The following is a 12,143-nucleotide window of genomic DNA, read 5'->3' on the forward strand; positions in this document are numbered from 1 at the left end:
AAACCAAGTTAGAAATAAGATAAGAGTTTATTGCCATTTGTCCATATTAACAACAAGTACACTGGAATCTTTTTTAGAAGTCAGGAATTACAGACAAAACAGTGACCTAAAGAAGGAGAAAAAAGAAGTTAAAGAAATTTTAAAAAGAGAAAAAATATAAACATAGATTAGAAAATGTGAAAAAATGCCACTGTGTTGGTGAGAAGCAAGGAAATCTTAAAGGTTCTGCTGATGCCTTCCTATCGCACGGTGGCAGTTGTATTTGTGTGTATATACATATATATTTATTAAGGCCTTGAAATGATTAAAAGAAATTAACTAATTAATCGCAAATCTGGAAAAAATTATTTGCAATTTATCGCCTCTTTTTCTTTGACTAACAGTATTTGACCTTTATTTTTTAGGGCCTAAAACTTATTTTTCTATATTTGAATTATCTGTCATTTTAATTTAGAAGACTAACCTTCTTGCTTGTTTGATATCATTTTAATCAGTAGAACCTCTCCTATGAGACACCACCTTTACTTTGTCATTTCTCCATGTTATATTTACACACTAGACATAAAATCATGCAAAAACAGAAAATTCCGTCTGGAAAAATTGAATTTTTACAAAATTACAAAATAGAATGGACAAAAAAATCCATGCTAAAGTCACGCCAGTCAGCCCAAAAATAAGAATTTCTCACTGCTTTTTAATTTTTTTTCCTGGAATTCCTTTTTATTTTTGTTTGTTTGCTTTTTTCATAAATTTTCTTTGTTTTTGAAAAATGATAAAATACTTTTTTGGGAGAAGTTTGATCCAGCTGGATACCATGTTTGCTGCTCACAGGTGGGGGCGTGTCTGTCCACTCTGAACTGCTCGCGGGTGAAATATTTGTATAAAACCTGTAATTTCTGTTTTTGTTTTTCTGCAGAAGCGTTTGAAATGCTGAAAGACGCTGAGAAAAAGGGTGCGGAGATTGGTCCCACCGCCTTTGACCACCTGATCCGCACCCTGTTGTCTCAGGGATTCATTGAAGACGCCATGGTTGTAAAGAAAATGTAAGTTTTTGGTCATTTCTCTGCTTTTTATGCACAGAGAAAAGCAAGTAAAAGCAAACAGTCTCCCATGCCTTCAAGGCCCACCCTGTTCCAACAGTTATTTTAAACTTCAGTTTTGTTCTCGTCCAGTTTAAACTTCTATTTTTGAGGTCTTAGAGCCGTTAATATTGGTGAAATGTCCGGCCTCAGGCTGGACAGATGGCGCAGCGCCGTGTTTTGGTCCCGAACATGAAAACACCAAAAGTCAACATGTCGTGTAGTTAATGCTCCGCCACTCCAGCCTTCGATCTCCGCTGGTCGCACCGAGGTCACGTCGGGCTAAAACCGCTGCTCCTCGGTAGACACGAGGATTATAAAGTGATTGTGCGTAACATCCTTAACCCTGCTGGATATGAACAATGGTCCCTGCTAAGCCCAGAGATACACACCCACTCGGATGTCCAGATTAGTTTTGAATTTCCGCGAAGAGGATGAATTTCTGCAGAAACATCAATCTTCTTCCAATTAGTGATGTATCCTGCGGCGTGGTGTTACCGCGGCCATATCAGGGCTTGAGCCCGGACACAAATGGATGGCAGGACAGAGGTATTACAGATGTAAGCTTAGCACAGAGCCGATCTTTTCTGCTATTTGTCTTTTTGGGTAATCTACTTTATCTCCTTTTCTTTGTATCACTTTCTCTCCGCAGAGAAAAACACCGAACCATGGAAATAATAACATAATGGCGTGCGCGGAGAGAGTGGTCGGAGTGACTAAACTGAACAGAAAAGAGGAGGGAGAAAAAAAAAAACATGTAAAAACATCCATTACACTATCAGTCTCTTCCCCGTTTTCAGCTCTCTATGTGGTCCGCACTCTTTTATTACGAGAATAATCGTATCAATTTTCGAGCCGTGTTTGAACAAGCACAAGGCAATACGAGCGATAACCCATCTCCAGTCTCTGTTTGAATTGGTTTATGGCATCCCCGCCTGGATAAAAGCTTAGTTTATCTGTGCTCTTAATGAGAAGTGAAATGAGCTGAGAGGAGAGTCGGAGGAAAGCTGGAAAAGGGAAGGAAAGGACGGAGATAAAAAGGAGTAAACGAGAGGAGGGCTAGATTTAATCACGTACGGGGATAATGAAGACGCTATAGGCATTAATTCTCCACACATGTGTGTGAGTGCGTGTTTGTTTTGGGGTAATCTGTCGTGAATTGAGCAGCGGGGTGCTTATGGTGAGATTAAGGGATTGGGAGAGAGTGACGATGAGAGGTGGAGGATGAATTCATTGGCTAAAAGGCGATGCCCCTAGAAGAGGAAGGTGAGAGTGGCGGCGGCGGTGCGTGCGTGGAGATTTCCCCCCCACTTGATAAGAATAATTCCGACCCCCCACTGCTCGGTCTCCACGGCAATCATTCGGCGACCCTGTTACCGCTGCAATCTCTGGCGTGACCCCTCCGCGGCAGCTGCCGGATGCTGCTTGGCCTGGCGTCGCCGTGGCGATAAGGATTGCCAGCCTGCTGCTCAATTGAGTGGAAGGATTAATCTGGTTGCAGGGCTATAATAATGAATAAAGAAAGAGGAAAAAAAAAGGCAGGAGCCAAGTTTGATTGAGGTTTTAGTGGCAAATAGATGAAAAAGTGAGGAGGCCGCGAGGAGCTTCCCGGTTCAGCCGCAACGCAAAAAGGCTGCACAAGCGTCTACAGCTTGATGTCTGTATTATTTTCAGGTCACAGCAGGCGCTTTACGCCAGACTCAGACTTGCTGCCAATCAGATTTGTTCCTATTGTCTTGCCTGTCTTCCATCTTTCAGCTCATGTGTTTATCCGCTGTGTCTCCGCGGAGACCGGCGCTTTTCCAAATGTGATGACACAAAATGTAAAGCCTTAAAGATGGCACAGAGGTTTTCACTCATCGCAGATTATAAAGATTTACCCTTAATGGTACACCGCCGTATCGGCTTTAAACTTCGTAATAATGGACTTTCTTGTAGCGTCGCTCATTCACGGATAAAATCTATCATTTGTGCATGATCTAATATCAAGATGTCATATTATAAATAGATACATTTTTTTCATTTTCATAGAAACCGCTCATCCCACATGGATTACATAGAACACAAATAATAAAAAAAGCCATCCGAGTATGAGCCGTCCGTGCAACACATGCAAGGTTTTTTTTCCATTAGTTGTACAGATTATCTCACAATGAAATTGTGTGTTTTCAGTCAAAAACATTCGGATAAAAAATAACTACATGGAATAGTGGATTCTATTGTTTTGTTTTTTATCTAAGTTCTTAAAAAACACTCATACGTGGGGTATTTAAAGCGTAAAAATTTACCATTTCTTTGTCTTGCTCCATCGTGCATCAGTAGTAAAATATAGATTAATATGCTTTTTAATGCAGATTACGAAGCAAAACTTTATTTAAATGCTATTGTGATTTAAAACAAAACAATAATAAAGCGGCACATCTTGGAAAAATTTAACCTTTCAGACTACAGCATTTAAGGATGGGCACCTACACCTCCTTTACTATTGTCGTCAATACTGGGGTTCCTCAGGGCTGTGCTTTGAGCCCACTATTATACACATTATACACCGGCGATTTTGTGTTTTGACTCCAATATGGTCATCAATTTGCAGATGATGCAACTATTTTTAGGGTTGGTCAACGACAAAGCTGTGAAGAGTAAAAATACAGATACTTTACTGTAGAAAGTACTCCATCACAAGTTACAAGTTACCAATTCCAGTAAGAATATATCTGAATTCCTTCACTACTCGCTATATAGTGTGTTTGCCATTTTCTACTGCTGTCTGAATCTACAATTCCTTAATCGAGTACACCAGAAATTTCGCTGATCACCACATGATCGAATATAGACCAAAATGCATTGCGGTCGAACAATTTTTGCGAAAAAAAAAACGCGTTTAAATGTAATTTCAAAAAAGATTATCCATATTTTCATCATCAGAACACAGTGAATTCACAAATACACGTTTCAATTTTTCGTGAAATTGGTGACGTCATATCCGGCGTTTAGAAAAAACAAGAGTAAAGTAGTGAGCGTAGTGTAAAAATCCGCACTAAATAGTTTTTTAGTTGTTAGGGATTAGGATGAGAATTCTGACATAGAAAAGAAGGATCAGATTTTTAAAAGAACTTAAGTATTTTACTCAAAGAACACAAGAGGTTTATATTACCCCATATTTCCAAAAATAAAATTTAACACCTCAATGTTTCAAAATGGCTGAACAAAATAGATAAAAAAATAGCACAAAAAAAGTCAGTCTCAGTCACATTCAAATGTTACAATGTTACACAATTTAGTAGTAAAATGTAATAAATTAAAATTCAGAGCTCTCAGTCTCAGATGGGGGCAATACTTTTTTGTTTTTTAGGCTATTTTGCAGTTTAGCTAATATTTCAGCTACATGCTAGCAGTTTTGGCTAACTTAGGCATTTTTTGTATGGCTGATTTAATTAACTCTGATTTAATTTTAGTTTGTTATATTTACAAATTTCTATCTGAGATGCTCCACAAACGGTAAAATAAACGGTTAAAATTACACTATTTTACTACCTTTGCCGCATTGTGAAGATCCTATGTGACTCAGAGTGTATTTTATTTTGAAACTCTGAACCTTATGAACCTCTGTTGAAAGTTTTCAACTTTTTTAATATATTTAAAAAAAGTCGATTTTCCCTTTAATGTTTTTGTTTCATCTATGCCAAAGAAAAAGTTAATTTATATCTATCACAATAGTAACAATAACAATCCCAGTAACATAATAAACACATTTTTTATGCTTTTATTCCAACAGGGCAGAGGCTCAGGTTCCGGGCTTCAAGCTGAGCGACATTGCTAGCAGTTTGTTGATCGTCTCTCACTGCAAGAAAGGCCAGGCTAAAGGTGAGTTCTGGACAGAGGCGGCGGCAGCCATGTTTTTTTAAACCGACATGCTCTTACTTCCTGTTTTCTTCCTTCCAGAGGGTCTCGAGAGGATGAAGGCCATGATTCAGTTGGACCAAATTCCCTTCAACCTCGCCATCACCAGGTTGGTCCAGACCCTGGGGAGCCAAGGCGACGTGGCGGGGATCCAGGAGGTGCAGTCGCTGGTCAACAGCCTCGGAACAAATCTCAACCTGTCCTCCATGGTGTTTGTCAACAACACCGCCTTGGCACACATCAAAAAGTAAGGCCCCCAAGAACGAAGGTTTAGAGTTGGTGGATTATTATTTTGGAGTTGTATTTTTACATCTGGGTTTGGGTTTTTTTCAAATATTTTTCATCTTCTCTGGTGTCCGTGACAGACCTAAAATCCTGTCCACCTTTGTCATGGGAGGGTCACACATCCATATACGGGTGGGGTCATCTGGACCCCATAAGAGAGCACAAGGGTTAAAGGAACCCTCCGTGTCTAAAACTGACTGGAGTAAACCCAACTCGTCCTTTTTTGACATCCTGGCTGTTCCAATGAAATCGGGGCTCTCCAACCTCCGGGCCTGGTACTGAGAGCTGGTGACCTAACCCAGTACCGGATGCCTGCCGGTACCCTAACCCGATACGCATTGGGTTAAGATAAAGGTATTGGTACCGGCTGCGTCCCGAGAGTTAGGGTTAGGGTCTGTAATCGCACAAAATGCCCGGTCCAAGCGCAGACCGGTCCTCGGGACGCATCTGGTACAGATTCCCTAACTTTAACCCGGTACCAGCACGCGTCCAGTTCTGGGTTAGGGTACCGTTGTGTGTGCGGTACCACTTCTGGTACCCGGTTAGGGTACCAACATGTGTCGCTGCCGGTACCGGAAGAGCTACCGAACGCACCCCGGGCCACTAAGCCGGCATACATCTGGTACCCTAACCCGGTACCAGAAGCGATACTAGATTATGGTACCGGCGTGGGTCCGATAACGCTTCTGGTACCGTGTTAGGGCCCCGGTGTGCGTTTGGTACCACTTCCAGACACGTCCCACAGACCTTTCCGTGTTCGGACTGGGCATTCTGTCCAAATGCGGACCCGCCCTCGCCATGCGGCCGGTACAAATACCCTAACCTTAACCCAGTACCGTAACGGGTTAGAGGAGCAGCGTGCGTCCGGTACCAGGTTAGGGTTCTAGCATGCGTCCAGTGCTGGATTAGTGCCCTGTTCTGCGTTCTGTACCACTTCTGGTACTGGACGTGTCCCAAGGACTGGCGCATTTGGACCAGGCATTCACCTGAACGTGGACCGACCCTCGGGTTGTGACCGGTACCAATACCTTGACGTTAAGCCGGTACCGGACTGGGTTAGGGTACTGGCATGCGTCCCGGTACCAGGCCTGGAGGTCACGGAACCCTGATTTAATTGGAACAGCCAGGACGTCATAAAATGACAAGTTGGGTCAACCTCAAAATCCATTTTAGATGCGGACGGTTCCGTAAGCATCCGTCACCATGTGACGACTTGAGAATAGGAATGTGTGTGACCTCCTAGTTTATAGTTTTTCCTGAAGAACGTCAACCCACTGATACATTTGGAACTAAAATCAGAACAAAAGGCAGAATTTTTAAATGAAAACTCCAAAATTAAGACATAAATATTAACTCTCAATTAAAATTAAAGCACATTTTAGTCCAGATTCTTTATCATTTCTTTCACTAATGAGGTGAATTACCAAAGAACTTCACGCATCTTTTGGTTTTAGAACCTTTTGTGGGCCACAAGTCAAAAAGTTTGCCCTCATCGGTTTAAGGCCAACATTTGCATCTCAACAACAAAAGCCTGCAGAGCTGCACGTTCGTTTCTTTTATTCTATTGTGTAAACGCTCTCGGACACACATGACAATTTTAACGCAATGTGACGAGATGCAGGGCGACACACTTTTAGAGTAAAAGCTTACAGGGCGAGTGGGGCGTCCAGAACAAATAGGAAACGCAGCCATAATAGGATTATTCATGGACTCCTTTTAATGTCACAAAAACACCCGTCGTCCCCTGATGCTGCGCGGCGCCTGAAACGGCGAGGAACAAAACTTCCTGACTGCAGCCTCACCGCTCCATTTGCCGCGCCGCCCACGCCAACTTGGAGGGACAGCAGGAAGTGAGAAACGGCGAGCTGGTCTCACGCCCCGTCAGCCTGTCGTGTTGAACCCTGACCTCTGGGAGGAGCGCGCTGAGCCTCTCTGACACGTGCTTCCCCGCCGTACGTGAGTCGGGCTGACTGGTTAAGAGCCGCGGCGGAAAAGCAAGCGGGCCCGGAAAGCCGAGCACCACACTTAGAGGGGGCCCGCCGCTGAATAATTCAGACGGTCCCAGTCGTAACAATCAGCGCAGATATGTTCCCCCACCTCTGGACTCGCACACATACACGCCGAGTGGAGCGCACACGCCCCGGCGGTTAAATATTCATCACCACCGGTGACAGCAGGGAGGGTAAAGTGTGAGCTGGGAGCTTGAGCTGCCAGATTGAGCCGTTGGGGGTTTTTGGTGCTTTTGTTTAACTTTGGAAAATCAGCAAAAAAATATATTAGAAAAGAAAACAACAAAAATACGATCTCCAAAAGTCTAAAAACAGCAACCAATGAAATTGTTGGAAACTTTTTCATTTGTTCCAACAATACATCATAAATACTGATGTACTGGAGATATTTAATATTAATATGTAACGTTCACACTTTATACAATTCTAAAGGAAGTTTGACATTTTTAAGGAAAGTATATAAATTGATATTTATAGAAAGTTTTTGTCTGTTTTCTGTCAGCCACCAATTGTGCAACACACTTAACCCCTGAAGGAAAAATAGATTCACTTATGTTTTTGGTTTTAAGTAAATGCTACATGCACGTGATTTTATGGCTGATTTAGTGTGTCGCATATTTGAGACAACGGGCGTTAAGGGGTTAAAAATATAAGAGAGGCCTGTTATTTTCTTCATAGTTATACCTCAACTAGGTGAGACAAAATGTAAAAAAAAAAACCCTAATTTTTAAAGATGTTTTTTGCAAATTATGGTGGAAAACAAATATTTGGTTACTAACAAAAGTTCAAATCAATTCTTTATTTTCCCTTTTGTTTGTAACGACAGCAGTCAAACGTTTTCTGTAAGTCTTCACAAGGTTTCACCATTGATATATACAATTCTTGCCTGTAAAAAAAAAGAAACCTTTTACCACATTTTCAAATGAAACTACAACTTAAATTATGTTTGGATTACATTAAACATATAAACTGTACGTCTCAATTGCATCCAAAAATTACCTTTAAATAGATGATGTCATCATACTTTGAGAATAAGGCTCCAGCTAGCATCTTTAGCTGATACAGGAAACATTTTTTAAACTTAAAAACATGGATCCTAACATCATATACATCTGCCAAACTGTTAAGATTCAAAACACAGTTATAATAGTTGTAAATTATCTGGCAGGTTAAAGTTTTAGTTCACAGCTTATATCACTGAGCAGAAAGTTAGCGTTAGCGCTGCATTTTCTAGCTGGGCTTTCTCCAGTATGTTCGACCAATAAAGAAACTGGCAGCACGTATTTCGAAAATTATGTGAGAACTCACTTTTACTTTCTTACCAAGAAAAAAAAGGTGGACTCGACAATAATGTTTAGTGTGGGAGGCTCTTAAAGTAGCTACGTGCTACGTTGCTAGCACAGCAGTGCAGCAACGTGCATCTTGACCGCACATATTACGTGTTGCTGACATTATTGTTCATCAGTTTTTGTGTTGGTTGGACGTAAATACGTGTGAATAACATCAGCCATGTTTGACAGAGGATCCTCTTACAGAAGAAGTTACAGGTCTTTGTTCAATAAACAGCTATGAGAATCTATTATTCCATGTTAATTAGTGAACAAATAGAAGATTTAGGTCAAAAAGTCTTCATAAAAACATTAGATAATTGATTATTTCAGTTCCTCTGAGTTACCAGACGGATGTTTCTGCTTCCGGGTGAGGTGCATTGTGGGAGTTTTGTACTGTTGCTGCTCCTCGTTGGTTCTAGTTGAGTCTAAATTGGATTAAGTTGTTGTTTCTTTACTTTGTTGTGTTGTGTGTTTAAAGACGACACCACGAGTGTGGGCTGGGTGTGACGGCACCACGCCGTCTTCCTGTCAGTTCAGAGTCACTAATTAAATCCTATTTAATCAAACCACTTTACTTTCCTCTATTCTGTTTAATTGAGGAGTTTCCAGCTGAGATGGAGATTTATTTTCCTTTTTTTATGTTTTTAGACTAAATTAAATTGCTTGATTTCACACGTCTGAAGGGAAAGTTCTGATCAGAATTCTTGAAGGTTCTCATTAAGAAACCCTTATTAATGTTGGTCATTTTTGGTTTGGGGAAACTTTTTTTTTTCCTTCATGCTTCTTTTTTTTATTTGAAAATGGTTTGATGTACAAAAGCTTAAGTATTTCAGAGGATGATTTTCAGATTGTCTTTTTATTATGAATAAGTTCAAGTAATGTAAAGTTAAAACAGACAGGAAGTAATGAAGGAAGGAAGTAAAGAAGGAAGTATGGAAGGAGGGAGGGAAAGAAGGAAAGAAGGAAGTATGGAAGGAGGAAAGTATGGAAGGGAGGAAGGAAGGAAGTATGAAAGGAAGGAAGTATGGAAAGAAGGATGGAAGTATGGAAAGAATGAAGGTAGTAAGTATGGAAGGAGGAAAGTTTGGAAGGAAGGAAGGAATTTTGGAAAGGGGGGGGGGGATGAAAGAAAGAAGGAAGTATGGAAAGAGGGAGGGAAAGAAGGTAGTAAGTAAGGGAGTATGGAAAGAAAGAAGGAAGTATGGAAGAAGTAAGGAAGTATCGAAAGAAGTAAAGAAAGAAGTTAGGAAGTAGGGAAGGGAGGATGGAAGTAAGGAAGGTAGTAAGTATGAAAGGAGGAAAGTTTGGAAGAAAGGAAGTATGGAAAGAGGGGGGGGGCAGGAATGAAAGAAAGAAGGAAGTATGGAAAGAGGGAGGGAAAGAAGGTAGTAAGTAAGGGAGTATGGAAAGAAAGAAGGAAGTATGGAAATAAGTAAGGGAGGAAGGAAGTTAGGAAGAAAGGAAGGAAGTTGGGAAGTAAAGACGAAGGAAGTATAAATTGGACGAAAAGAAGTAAGGAAGGAAGAAGTATGGAAGAAAGTAAGGAAGGAGGGAAGGAAGAACAGAAGTATTTAGGTAAGGAAGGAAGTAAGAAAGGAAGTACATAAGTAAGAAAAAATGTAAGGAAGAACGTAAGGAAGGAAGGAGGGAAGGAAGTACGTAAGTAAGTTAATAAGGAAAGAAGGAAGTTTTTCGCTCTCTTTTTAAATTTATTTCATTTATCTCATTTTTAAATTGAAGTAAAGTTTGGAGACACCAAATGCAGACATCAAGTTTAGAACTCATCCAAAGCCTGTTCTGTTGGGATTATGTGTTTAATACATTTAGACCAACTTTTATAGCCGACAAGTTTCCAACTTCATGTCCGTTCTCCTTCATCTCTGTCCTCAGCGGCGATGTGGATGCAGCCGTGGAGCTGCTGGATGGAATCTACACCGCTCCGAACTCCACCAACCCCAGCATGGCCTTCATCTTCAGAAAGCTCCTGGAGTCCGGCAACGACCAAGCTCTGGACAAACGTACGATTCTCCCAGACTGGCTGAATTAAAATGCAGTCTTTCAGAGACACGGAGCTCTCTGACCCTTCTGGATGCTGTGTTGCAGTGAGCGCCATGGCAGAGCGTCTAGCCAATCACTTCGCCTGCTACAGACCAGCTTCGGATCTCTTCCTGCAGCTGCTGGATCTGGATAAAGTGGAGGATGCTAAATTCATGCTGGCAGTGAGTATCAGTGAAAGAGCAAAGATAAACATGAAGTTTAATCCATCAGGAGTAAAATATAGTTAAACAAACAGGCCCTGATAAAACATTGATAAGTTATGAATATGAAAGATCATAAAAGTCTTCTTTCAGGTTTATTTGATTCTATTAAAGACACTTTTATGAGAATGACGGCTCCACGGTTTAGCCGAAAGCTCTGTTTCTGGAAAAGTCCCGCCCCTTCAACCATCTCCGCCAATCATTCTAGGATGCTTAATCATATGTCATCAGTCTGACCAATCAAAAAGTGGTTAACGTCCTCACTTCCTTGTTCTGGTTCGGTCCATGAAATCTCTCCGTTCCAACAAAATTAAAGCTAAATCTCGTGTTTAGCGGTGTAGCTTCTCCTAGAAAAAAGTGAACGAATTAATGAAGCATCTGTGTCAGTTTAAGCACTACATCTCCCATGATGCATTGGGTTAAAGTTACAGCGTCTCTTTACGTCTTTGGTCCAAGTCATTTTTCTAACTAAAACCGTTTTCTAATAATGTCTGGATGAAGAACAAATTCAGTTTCAGACTTTTGAGAAATTTGAAGTTAAGTTTAAATTGAAGTAATAACAAAATAAAAGACACAGCGTTCAGGTTTAGTGGTCTAGAGACTCATTTAAACTAAAAGGAGGCCATTGATTCAACCAAAAAGACAAATCAAGGTTTGCTAAAGTTAACTTCTTGATTAAGATGAAAGAAAAACGAATAAAATTTCAACATTTTCACTTTTTTATAGTTAAACTGAAAATGTAAAATGTGTAAAATGTATGAAGCATCCTGTGATCATTTATTTGTATAAAAACTATAGTTACTCTGGAACAAACATTTAAAAAAAATATTTAAAAAATAAATTACTGTTTCGAAAGAATATATAATTGTTTTTATTCGTTTTTTCTGATGTTATATGACTTTTCACATGAATATACTGGAGGGAAAAAAACTAATTTAGCAAATTTTCAACTAATTTAGTTAAAAATATAATTGACAACATTTATTACAACATTTTGGAAAAACAGATGCAACTTCCAGCCTTTCGTGCCTCAATTATTACAAAACTGAGATTGTGGAGAGACTAAATAAATACAGAGTTTCTCCTTTTTTTTACATTTTTAAATACTAGTTTGGCGTGTGATTTTTGGCACAAAAGAGGTTGAAAATCGCTGCTTTATAGGAGCAAAATAAATTATTTGAAAGTAATGCGAGAAACTACAGTTTTATTTCTGTTCCATGTTTGGTATAATTTATAGTTGACGTCTTAAACTTTATCAGACAATTTTTTTTTTTTTTTTTT

At 40.1% G+C, this 12,143-nt stretch overlaps 1 protein-coding gene across 1 annotated transcript; it reads left to right on the forward strand.

Moving 5' to 3' along the window:
- Positions 1 to 827: 827 nt before the first annotated feature.
- Positions 828 to 12,143, forward strand: LOC112138326 (leucine-rich PPR motif-containing protein, mitochondrial-like). Its single transcript, XM_024260886.2, has 5 exons — positions 828 to 1,043; positions 4,855 to 4,943; positions 5,022 to 5,226; positions 10,495 to 10,622; positions 10,708 to 12,143. Exons 1-5 carry the CDS (start codon positions 928 to 930, stop codon positions 10,887 to 10,889), a joined length of 720 nt encoding a protein of 239 aa, XP_024116654.2. The 5' UTR covers positions 828 to 927; the 3' UTR covers positions 10,890 to 12,143.

This window comes from Oryzias melastigma, unplaced genomic scaffold, assembly GCF_002922805.2.
Source record: "Oryzias melastigma strain HK-1 unplaced genomic scaffold, ASM292280v2 sc01133, whole genome shotgun sequence".
NCBI classification, from domain to species: domain Eukaryota; kingdom Metazoa; phylum Chordata; class Actinopteri; order Beloniformes; family Adrianichthyidae; genus Oryzias; species Oryzias melastigma.